General features: G+C 29.2%; 1 protein-coding gene across 1 annotated transcript; it reads right to left on the bottom strand.

Annotated features, from left to right (window-relative positions):
- Positions 1–1,630: 1,630 nt before the first annotated feature.
- Positions 1,631–3,773, bottom strand: LOC107908785 (polyphenol oxidase I, chloroplastic). Its single transcript, XM_016836050.2, has 2 exons — positions 3,514–3,773; positions 1,631–3,418 (listed from the first exon to the last, which is right to left on the bottom strand). The coding sequence occupies exons 1-2, from the start codon at positions 3,591–3,593 to the stop codon at positions 1,852–1,854; spliced, it is 1,647 nt and encodes a 548-aa protein (XP_016691539.2). The 5' UTR covers positions 3,594–3,773; the 3' UTR covers positions 1,631–1,851.
- Positions 3,774–13,107: the final 9,334 nt, after the last annotated feature.

Genomic DNA, 13,107 nt, shown 5'->3' on the forward strand with positions numbered 1-13,107 from the left:
TATTTTAAAGATAAAAAATATTGATGTGATGTTAGATTATTACATCATTTCCCAACGATGACGTGACACCAACTCTTGAATTCATGTCGCTTGAACTGTGGCTTTCGAAAAAGAAACGTGGTGCTCCCAGTACCAATCAATTCAATGACATAAATAGGTTTAATTTCACCTGACATCCTCAATTATTGTCCAAATTTCAATTTAATTTTTAAACTCCAAATATTCTCAAAATATTAGTATCATTCCAAGTCCTTTAGTCAACTTAATTGTTAACTTAAATATAGTGTAAAACATATTTAAAACTCAAAGATAAATTTGTAAATATATATACTTGAATTTGATTTGTAAAAAACAAATTAGATATGAGGTTATTTTTTTTAATATTTAAAATTTAAATTGTTCATGCGATAAATAAATGCATTTTCGTTTTAAATAGGGTAAGTAATTACATTCATGGCCACTTTGTTAGCATCAGGTTACATTTTAGTGACTTACGTTACCGTGTTACAATATTTTAGTCACTGAGCCGTTAATTATCATTAACAGTGTAACAGTAAGCTAACGTGACATATTAAATCATTTCAAACAAAAATTTTAGGTTAAACTATATAATCGATCCCCATATTTTTTCGAATTGACAATGAAGAAATAAGTAAAAAGTTGAAAGCCATCATTGTCTATAACCAAAACCCATAAACCCATACTATGCTTCTTTCTTCATTGCCAGTTTGACTTACTGATATGTTAAAAGAAATGGAAAAGGTAGGAAAATATAAGGAGAAGCAGAAGAAAATGGAAAATAATGAAAAAAAAAAGAAAGAAAGTTAAAAGAACATAAAAGAAAAAATTAAATTGCTCAAAATGAAAAATATGAGGACCAATTGTATAATTTAACCTAAATTTTTTGTTTGAAATGATGATTTAACGTACTACGTCGTTACACCGTTAACGGCAACTAACAGCTTAATGACTAAAATGTTACAACACGTTAACGTAAGCGACTAAAACATAACATTTCAAACATAAGTGATTAAAACGTAACCTGAGGTAAACAAAAATGACCATAAATGTAGTTTACCTTTTTTAAATATGTTCCACCTTATGTTTAAAACGACATTTAATGTTTATATTATTGAATAAATTGATAGAAAAGCTTAATTAATACTTTAATAATTTAATTAAAATATTTTTAAAAATTTATGCATAGTCAAAAGTTATTTCATTATTAAGAAACTCCTGATCTCATAATTAATAAATGAGGTTGTTTTTTGAACACATAACACATAAAGTAATGTCTATTCATTAATTTCTTGGGGTAGAGTAAATGTATGAGATAGAGGTGCCGGTGCTTTGCTTCTAACATATTTGTCATACTTAAAAGTCAATCAAAGTGTGCTGTGATGAAGTGAAGAGAGGTCAAGTTTATTGTCGAGTTATCCTCTTATTTATAAGTTGAGGAGGAACTATAAATAATTCTTTTTATGAATATTTTTTTTTACTCTGACGTGATTCACATTTCATTAACAGAAGCAAATTATTATCAAACACATCGTAACTATATATTAATCTATATGACTTGAATATACGACGTGATCATAAGATAAACATTCATGACCAATAAATCGAACAATGAAATTAACATTGTTACTCCAATTTAATAAACTACAAATAATTGAATTGACTATAACTTCCGGTAAACCCTTATATTAACTATTTCGAGAAACATAGTGAGAACTTACCACATTTAGTCCTCTACGTTTAAATATTAAATTAATATTTAAATACATAAAAAAAATCGATAATCTAATCAATTCGATTTACATTCAAATTTTTGGAGATTCGAAAGAAAATCTATTTGATGTATTCAATTTTAATCCCTTCAATGGATACATTACTACAACTTGTAGTCCTCGGTACGAATGTTACCCATATACTTTCATCTTCATCAGCTTTCAAATCTTTCAACAATTCAGAAATTCCCAGTTTAAGCTTCATCTTCTTCAAGTCGTGGCCGCCGCGGCCACCGCCGGGGATATAAGAAAAAGTGCCGGCGAATTCCCTGAACTTGGGGTTCATTTTCGTGTCATCGCTTAAATTCACGTACACATCGAACTTCACGTATTCATTCCCTCTCACTACGATACCGTACACAACGACGGTCTCTTCTTCGTCAACTTTCTCCCTCTTTACCGATCTGTTCACCGTTACCGTTAACTTACCGTCTAAAACTCGCCGGAAATCGGAGGAAAAAACTGGGTTTTCGTTTTGCTTCAATTTTATTATCCGGCGAGCTTGTTCCGGTGGTACAGACGGCGGAGGACGGTGGTTTAACCATGGACGATCAACTTCTTCGTATGAATAACCGAGTTTTGTTATATCAAGAACATCTTTAACTTTAATCTTTACTAAATTCAGATTCTCATCGTAGAATAAAAAGAAAGAATTAAGCCAATCGGAATCGTCGATATCCAGTTTCCGATCGTTGATATCCCGCCAAACTTCCCAAAGACGATCGATATTTGAATGATGAGCGTAAAAAACCGGATCTTTCGCCGCCGAGTAAAACTTGCCCATATCTTCCCTTCCCGGGTTTAAACCCGACCCGATCCATGTATGTAAAGTATTATGAGGTGCACTCTCTATAGTTCCCGGCGAATCACAGTTCTTGTCGCCGGCTTTATATGTACATCCCATGAACAGCTCCGTTTTCTTAGCGCCGGACACCATTCGATTATACATAAAAGCCAAATTGGTTTCCGTTTGTTCTTTCCCATCAAAACGTGGATCGTTATCATCGGTGCTATAATCTAAATCCGCCACCCGAGGTGGAAAATGAGAGAAATCGCGCTGGCTGTGAAAAAATGGCGAGCTCTTGTCTACGTAAAAGTCCGGTATCGTCATTCCGTCCGGGATATCCCAAGCCCAAAACGGCAACGCGAAAGTATCGTCTCCGATGAGGCTACCAAGGATTCGTTCGTGAAAGTATATCATCATCCGGTGCCAGGGAAAGAACATCCACGTACGGTGGATGTTCAGCTCCGAGCCGGAACGGTTCAACATCTCGTAAGCGCCGGTACAGAACTGACAGTGTAAATTAGCTTGCCGGAGAAAGCTTCGTGGATCATCGTATGGTAGTGACTTCATTATTGATAAAGCTTTATTATATTTAGCTATAAAACTTTCGTTTAAAAGATGCGCCGGTCGTCGGACCCGGACCGGTGATGGGTCAGGGAACTTAAAATCGGTAAAGGGTACTGGAGTCTGAAACCCCGGTGGACAACAATAAACCAGAAGATCTGGTCGACCGTACGATGAATGACAAGCTGTTAAGTTAGGTCCAATTGCTAAGTTCTTTCCACCATTGTTGAATGGTTTCCGCCATTGTTGAAGCTTTTCAAGCATTATGCTTGCTAGTTCCCTGCAAAAACACAAAATCATTGAACAAATCATGAATTTATACATATATATGTGTATGCGTGTGTGTGTGTGTGTGTGTATGTACGTATACAGTACCCCATGTATAAATGGTGAACTTGAGACACTGCAATGATGAAAGTTAAAAAAAGTATCAGAATCCATTTCTTTTCCGCCATGGCTGGAATCTATAAGCTTGCTTAATTGATGAACAACTAAAAGAAGAAGATGAAGAACATGAAATAAAGCTTGAAGGACTTAAATAAATAAAATATGCTATTGTGGAAACTTTTCAATTCATTTATTTATTTATGTGAATAAATATTATATTAAATTCTCGATAGATTTCAAACAATTTTAGTCAAAATATAAAAAATTTTAAAAAATATATAAACCAATATTAGGTTATTTACATTGAGGAATAAAATTTTTTTTTTATAGAAAACCGAACAATTATACAATATTTGTTCTAAAATAGAGGTGCTGATGAGCTATGTCAAGTCAGGTTGGATTTGAGTCGAATCTAAGTATGATATTAATATATTTTATGTTTACCTAAGCTTAGCCTGGTATGAAATCTAGACTTAAAATTTTACCCAAACTCATTTTAGGTCTGCTTATATTATTTTTATTTTTTTAAATATTTATATTATATTATTTTAATATTTAATAATTTTATACCTTTTTTATTTATTGAAGTTTTCTATATAGTCATCTTAACATTATTTTAATGTTTACATTAGAGTAATATTACATAATTAGTATAGGTTTATTTTTTTATGTATTTTAAATTATATAATATAAAGTATTATAAATTTAAAATTGGTCGGGCTGGGCTCAGATCTTGAATGTTCAAGCTCGAGCTCGGCTCATATTTTAAATGGGCCTAATTTTTTTGCCCAAGCCCATTTCCAGGCCTAATATTTTTGCCCTAAACCTTCCTAAAATTTAGGTGGACCTTCGGGCATAGGCTAATAACCCGACTCATGAATAGGTATATTCTGAATTTGATTCTTGATTCAACCGAAGGACTAGTGGAATTATATATTAAAAGATTTTTTTTTTCAAATTTACACTATGAAAGGAATGATAAGACGTTTTAATTATTTTCTTCAAACACGTAACTATAAAAATAAAGTATAATATCCACTATCAAATTTTTTTTCAAACATAAAGTTTTGACCATAATCCAATTGACAAGGAGTCATCCCTCAAAGTCAGGAATCTTATTTAGGAAATCGAGATAAATATAAAGGGATTAAAAATGAAAATTTCCCACTTATTCAATAACTATAAATATTAATTTGAATTATTTATATTTGGAAAAGACAAAATAAATTATTACGAATGGACGAACTGCAAATTTATACCACTCTGTCCTTTTTACCACATGCCTTTTACATTATTGATGGTTAAATTTCAACTTCAATCCCTATATTACTCTCAAATTTAATATTTAACTTTTATACATTAGCTTTTTACTTAAATGTCATTAGTTAATTTCAATATTTTATTTTGATTAAAATGCAGCGGTTAAAACTCTCTATCTGAATTACAATATGTTTTTTTATCACGCAGCCGCTAAGTTTTTTCTTTTTAATTTTAGAATATTACACCAGCAAAATTAATAAAAGAATCTTAATAATGTAAATAATTAGATGGGTATTTTTAAATTAAAAAAAATAGGAAAAGCGAATTCTTGAAATTAAAAATATAAGACTAAATTTGAGCATATTAGATGAAAAGTGACAACACAATGGTGATTGAAACTATTCGCAACGGGTTGGTTACGGTAAGTAGTGTTGCTGAAGTAAGACAGATTTACGATTGGTGTTTCAAAAATTAGAAAGTCAAATTTTAACATATTCAGTGGAATGTCAATAAAATTGTCGATTGCATAGCTAAGGCAGATGAAGGCATAATTGAGCAGCAGGTTATTTTAGAAGATCCTCTGCATTTTTTATTAGGACTAATACTAGCTTAATTTTCTAAGCTTATGTTGAACACACACAAAAATTCGACCATATTATAACTTTTAATTTTTAATTTTATAAATATCGTGTCGATTGAAAATCATTTAATTATATATTTAAAAATATTATTTTTCCGAATTGACACAGGCAACATATGTTTGCCTTTATGTGTTGTATTAATTATTGCAATGAGACAAGATGTCTAAAAAGTAGCAACAACACTTTTTAAAATTTTATTTCAAACACATACACCGTTAATTTAGTACTATGTCAAATCAGTTTTTCTTAATGTATTAAAATATTAATTTTTTAATGATATATTGATCAACAACAATATATTATGTCGGCTGTTTTACCAAAATAGTACAAAAATAAATTTTTGAGACACTCAGCTTCATCTTCACCACAAACAGAAGTGAAGTTAGGAAATTTTTTTTTGGAAAAGATTGGAATTAAATTGTATATTTTTATAATAATAAAAATATAATTTTACTATTTTAATAGTATATATTTTTTATAATTTTTAAAATATTAAATTAAAATTTTTATCATTTTGAAGAGGTAAAAATATAATTTTACTATTATTAATTTAAAATTTTATAAATTATAAAAAGCCTAAATGAAAGGACTGAGGCCTCTGCTAATCCCTTAAATTTAATCCAAACTCAAAACTTCACTTAAAAATGTTTGAACTTCTTAATATACTTCCAACGTTAGCTTTAAAATCCATGACTCGTCAATGGGTCCTAAATATGTGGTCTGTCAGCCACAGGGATTAGAATTGAAGTGGAAAATGACATCTGTGGACGTGGATCACATATTATTTCATTAAAAAATTATAAAATTTAAATTTTGTTGAGAACGTGATTAATTGGATTAAATTGAATTTAAATTTGAAATATGAAAATAATTTGAATTTTAAAATGATTTAAAACAACTTGAGTTTGAATATCAAATCCAAATGAGAAAAAAAAAGTACTCTAAAAAAGGCCAGACCTGAAAAATCCGAATAACCCCTCGTATTTTTAATATTAATTTACGATTAGTCTAGTTGAATTTGGTATCATGGATCAACGGACATCAATTTATTTAATGAAACTGTATATAAAAAACAAATCTTACAATAAATAAGTAAAATATGTTATAAGCTTTTGTACTCTTCAAAAATTTAGAATTTAATCATTGTAATTTTATTTTAATATTTTTTGTTTAAATTGATGTTAATTAAAACGTCTTTTTTTAATTACATGACTAACAAGTGATTTTTTTTAAATATCACGCCAACAAATTTAACAAAAATAATTAAGTGTATTAATAATTGGACCTAAAATTTGAAATATAAAAAGTATAAGAATTAAATTCCTGAAAATAAAAATATAGAGACTAAACTTCAAAATTTTCAAAAAGTATTGGCATATTTTAACCTATATTTATCTGCCATCAAATGATTTTTCATGTATTATTAAAAACAATTTATTTTAGAATTGTTTAATGCTTTTACATTGGTCACACATATTCATGTCGTGGTAGCACTGAAGCATTAAAAATTTGAATTTCGTGTGTTGGCCTAATGATTAAGGTGTTTGTCGTCCGAGTTATAGTTTGGGTTTGAATCGTACTAGTCGCATTGCTATTAAGACTTTGTCCTCCTCTTATAATTCATCAAATAATTTTGTCTGGTAGTGTAGAAAAGGGGAGTAGGAATTCATAAATGGATTTAAATGCATTTTGATATTCACATTTGTGAAATATGTGTACCAAAACAACATAATTCAATGATCATAAAAAAAGAACCAATTTTATAAAATATTCTAGCTATAATATTTTGGTTCTATTTTCGGTTTGAGCCCTCTACTATATCGAAAATTGAAAGTTAATAATTTTACTGTAATTTGATTACTCTATTTTTATAATGTTATTAGCAGGTCTAATTTGATAACATTATAGGTTATGATTATATTTGTTCTCTTTGATACAATGCCTAAAATTACCTATAGTCCCTCCTCAACATATAAATACGAGGATAATACGTTTTAGTACACTCAAACTCCTGTTCTTTTGCATTGACAATAATACTTATACCAATTCAGTTAAAACTCAATCCACATTTAATTGAATTTCTTTGTAAACCTAGTTATGTGATGGAAAGATAATAGAAAAAAAAAACCATACCATCGCTTTAATGACAGCTACTAATGACTTTAATAATTATCGAATATCATCGCCACAATCATCTTCTTTTCCAAAATCTTTTGATATTCGATAATTACACTAAATTCTAATCACGTCTAGAATGAAATTAAGTCGAAACCTAAACTAAAGGTAAAGCTCTTCAAATATTATTTTGTTTATTTACTATAAATAAACTCGAAACCATGTTTAAGAGATATTAAATTCTTTATTATTCGATTTATCATACGTTGGAATATGATGAACTACCAAGATAACTCAATTACTTGTGTGACATATGTGGTCAGCCAGTCACCTCCACAAAAATTGAAGAGAAATTATTAAAGATTCATAGTGTCCACTTGACATGGACCGCTCCCCATTACATTTGTAGGGAAATGTGATGCTTGACTCCCACTGATAATGATATTTCTGCTTAAAAAAAAACTTGATTCGATTTAAAAAATTCGACTCTTTTATTATTCAAAATTTCTATATTAACCTAAGGTTTTTATAATCAAATATGATATTATAATTCAATAGACTTCAAATTGAAAACCGATTTAAACCGTAATATTTAATCTGGTTTTATTAAAATTGGTTTGAGTATTACTTAAATTTATTTAATTTTAAAAAATTGTTGTTATTCTATTTTATTCCATCCGAATTGAATTTTATTTTTAATCTATAATTTTTCAATAAAATTTCCCACTATAAAAAGTATTACCCGGGGGTTTTTATTAAAATAATACAAAAAAATTAAAAAATTATTAAAATAGTATACTTTTTTTTATTTACCAAAATGATAAAAAAACAAAACAAAACAGTTAAAAAAAAAAGCTGAAATATGGGTCTGCCACAGGCGGCACCTTTGGCAGCACCAACATCATTATTTCAGCCATTTGTTTGTATTTTTTTTTAGATTTTATAACTTAAAAAAATACTATTTTCTAATTTTATTGTTTTACATTATTTTAGCACTTATGTTTGAAATGTATTAATTTAGTGTGTTTTTTATTGAAAGTAATAAAATTCGGGAAAAAAATACAAATAAATGACCGAAATAAGAGTTTTTTTAATTTATTTAAAAAACATACTAAATTAATACATTTCAAACATAACGTACTAAAATAATGTAAATAATAAAATTAGAAAATAATATATTTTTTAAAAGTAATAAAATCAATAAAAAATACGAACAAATAGCCGAAATAAGGATATCGGTGCTGCCTCTGCAACAGGAACCAAAGGTGCCGCCTGTGGCATGCCCATATTTCAGCTTCTTTTTTTTGGTATCATTTTAGTAAATAAAAAATATATATACTATTTTGGTATTTTTAAAAAAAAATTTATATTTTAGTAAAAAACCCTATTACCCGACATCTACAATTTTTTTTTTCTAACAATCGATCCCAACCCGATTCATTATTACACCAACTCATGTCATTCCTGACTTTCCATATTATTAAAACATTTTTTTATTAATCACGTGAGTGGCATCCAACTGATCACACATTGGCAGTCATTTTGTCCTTTTGTCGTTTAATGTTATTTGGTAGAGTAGAAAGTGGTTAAGAAAATCAAAGTGGTAGGTGGTAGGTGGGAAAGTGAAAAAATGTAAAGTTATTAAATTATTACTACATTTATGATTTTATCAATTAATTTTGAAAAGTTATAAAAATATTTATTGAATTATCAAAAATTTTTATTCAAGTCGTTGGTTTGTTAAAATTTTTTTAATCAGGTTAGTGAGCTCTAAGTGACAATTTTATAATCAGTACGGTGGATTAGTACACATTGACAAGTAGAAAGGAAATATCTTAGATCCGAATCGATTTGATGACAAGTAGAAAGTTGTTTAAATTTTGATTCACAGATTCTTAATGTTCAAAACTATTTCATGAAAAAAAATTAATTATAGAAAAAAAGATAAAAATGAGCTTTCGATTAGGATTAACCGTGCAAACAAAGAAGACCATATAACGGCGATTTTAACGGTCCAACAACTTAAATTGAAACTTTCAAATAACTCACTGACATTGGATGGGTTTACCATTTTATTTAATTGGGTTAATGAAAAAAAATATTAAATAATATTGAGAGTGACTAAATTGTAAAATTTACCTGTTCTCACATTTAACGTTTGTTAAGAACAATATGAAACTTTCTAATAGTTCAGTAATCAATTTATAACTTTTTAAAATTAAATGATCAAAATATAATTTTACTAATGATTTAACGACATTAGATACAATTTACCCTTAATTTTAAAAGGCAAAGATTTAAAGATTTTAAAGCCACCGCCAAAATAATTTTTCATGCATTATTAAAACATTTTTTTTAAATTAAATGCACGAGTTTCATATTATTGTTTGGTCCTTTTCATGCTGTTAGTGTCCAGCTAAGGGTTAAAAAGGTGTTTGGTAGAGTGGAAAATGTGAAAAATGTGTTAGGTTCGGTAGACAATGGTTGAAGAAAGTACAGAGTTGGGTGGGAAAGTGAAAAAAAAAAAGTGGGTTAATATACTTTTTAGGATCTGAACTTGGTAATGTTCTTACATCGGGTTTGAATTTTTTGTCTAAGATAGTTATTGAACTTGACAATTGTTCTCATATTGGGCCCTAAATTTTTTTTATCTATGTTAATCATTGATATTTCCTTGAAAACCCTAAAGTTTACGCTCTAATGTGGGAGCAAATGCCAAGTTCAAGGATTAACTTGTATAAAAGAAAGTTCATGTAACAGTCTATTTTCAGTGAAATCAGAATAGTGGTTTCGGGACCACAAATCTGAAGTCAAAAAAATTATTTTTATTATTATATGGTCTACAGTATGATAGAAATACCGTATAAGAATTTCGTTAAGAAATTTTACTGTTTACATACATAATTTGATGAAAAGGACTAAATTGCATTAAGTGCAAATTTTGAGTTCTAATAGCTATTGGTATTTAATAGCTATAGAATTTGAAATTGGAGGTCCTTATATAGTAAATAGACCATTAAGGTGGTTAGTGGATAAGTATGAATAGTCATCATTGAAAATTTCATGAAATATTAAGGTTAATTTTGGAAATTAATGATTAAAGTTATAATAAATTAATAAAATAAACAAATATCATCTATTATCATCTACCATAAAAAAAAACAACCTAGCCATGGAAGCTTGAGATATTAGCAAGCTTGTTTTGCTTAATTAGGTATGTATTATTGTCCCGTTTTTAATGATTTCTATGTTTCCGAGATCGTAGTAGCTTAATCTAGCTAACTCGGGGATTAATTTGCAAAATCGTTAAAGTATTAGGGTTTTGATATTAATGAGTATGCTTGAATTTTGAAGCTTTATAATAGAAAATGAAGGTTGTGTTAGATAAACAACTTTTGTAAAGAGAATTTTGATGAAATTACCAATTAGGGATTAAATTGAAAAAGATGATAAATTTATGGTAAAATTATGAAATTTTGAATTATGTGGGCTGCTATTAATATGTATAAAAATTTGATTAGCTTGTGTAAGGATTAAATTGCATGAAAGTAATTTTCCGAGCCTAAGGACTAAATTGTAATAAATTAAAAGTATAAGGGTAAATAGTAATTTTTCAAGAAAAGTGTGTTGGACTAAATTGAATGAGAATTATATTTAATTGAGTTAAATTTATTCGTATAGATCCGGTTAGACCTAATACGGAGTTAGATCAAGGCTAAGAAAAATATCGAATTAGTCGCCTTCATATCTAAATACATTGTCGAGGTAAGTTTGTGTAATTAAAGTTTACATTTATATGTGTTTAGTTGAATTATTGTTTGTGAATTGTATAATTGCCATGAATAAATACCAGTTGTATATTTGACAATTACCGAGCCCCGTTTGAACATTATGAAATTTGTAGGATACAAATGACATGTCATTAGGGTTACCAATTTGGTTGGGGTCTTGCATGTGTTGCGGACACACCACAGTTCACATGAGCTTCCTGTTATACAGCTCGCATGAGCTTCCCATTATTCAGCTTGCATGAGCTTTCCGTTATTCAGCTCGAAAGAGCTTACTGTTTACAGCTCGTATGAACATACATGAATATGAATTGACGGATTACAGTTCAGTACACCTCGTGTGTCCCCTATATCTTGAAAATTGTGCAAGTCAGTATGCTCAACACGGCCTAGGAAACGGACGTGTGACTTGGTCGTGTGACTCAAGTTAGAGAGTTACACGGGCACAGACACGGGCTGGGACACGGCCGTGTGTCTCTATTTCGAATGCCCATACGGCCTGAGATACGGGCGTGTCTCCTGACCGTGTGAGTCACACGGTCTGGCAACATGATCGTGTGTCCCCTGCAACTTTGAAAAACTTCAATGTTTTCCGAAAATTTTTTTTGAGTATCCGAACTAGTCCCGACTTGTTTCCAACGTGTATTTTGGGACTCGAGGGCTCGTATAAGGGACAATATGTTTAATTTTGATTGGTTTCTGAAATGAATGTTATATGATATGAAATGTCTGTTTATTTGATCTGTAAACTTTGGTAATACCCTGTAACCTTATTACGACGATGGATTTGGGTTAGGAGTGTTACAGTTCAAGCCCCAATGTGAGAAGAATTGATTAGTTTGAGCCCCAATACGAGGACAATTGCTAAATTCAGGGATTAATTTGGACAAAAAAAGTTCAAACCCCAATGTGAGAACAATTACTTAATTTAAGCCTAATATAAAAATAATTGCCAAGTTTAAGGACTAACTTAGACAAAAAAAAGTTCAGACATCAACATGAGAATTATTGTCAACTTAAGGCTCCAAGATTTAATTCCAAAAAAATGAAAAAATTGATTAAATTGTAAAAATTTTAACGATACTGATAAATGATAATTCACATTTACTTCATAATTTTTTTAAAAAAAAATTATTAAAAAAATTAACTTTTTTTAAGTAAGGTGTAGTCTTCAATGTCATTGTTGAATGTTGATAAGGTGGAAGACATGAGGCCATTTATGGCTCAAATATATAGGGATAAGTCAACATTTAGTCCTTGAACCTAGGTTTTTTTTTCTTAATTTGGTTCTTAATTTTTTTATATTAGTCCTTGAACTTATATTTTTTTCCTAATCTGGTCCTTGTGATTAGTTAGCAAATTGCAAGACTAATGTGGACAAAAATGTTGCTTTATCCCGAATATATATATTGAAAGAATGGTTGAAATATTAAAGGGTAAGCTACGCCTTGTTAGTCACACTAAAATTAAATCATTCTTATTTTAGTCACTCGAAATTTTATTGTTAATTTGATCACTACCGTTAATTAAATTGACCAAATTAATCACTTCGCCGTTAAATTTCACATATACTCTCATATAATTTTTTAATTTTTTCTTTCTTTATTTTTTTCATTCATTTTTTCTTCCATTCTCTCCTCTCCCATTTCTCATATTCTTCCTTTCCCTCTCTTGCTTAAACACATCTCTACCTTAATATTTCAATCATTCTTTCGATATATATATTTGGATTAAATCATAAACTTAGTTTTTAGATTTTCAATAGTTCAATAATTGTT

This window comes from Gossypium hirsutum, chromosome D02 (assembly GCF_007990345.1).
Source record: "Gossypium hirsutum isolate 1008001.06 chromosome D02, Gossypium_hirsutum_v2.1, whole genome shotgun sequence".
In the NCBI taxonomy this organism is placed as follows: domain Eukaryota; kingdom Viridiplantae; phylum Streptophyta; class Magnoliopsida; order Malvales; family Malvaceae; genus Gossypium; species Gossypium hirsutum.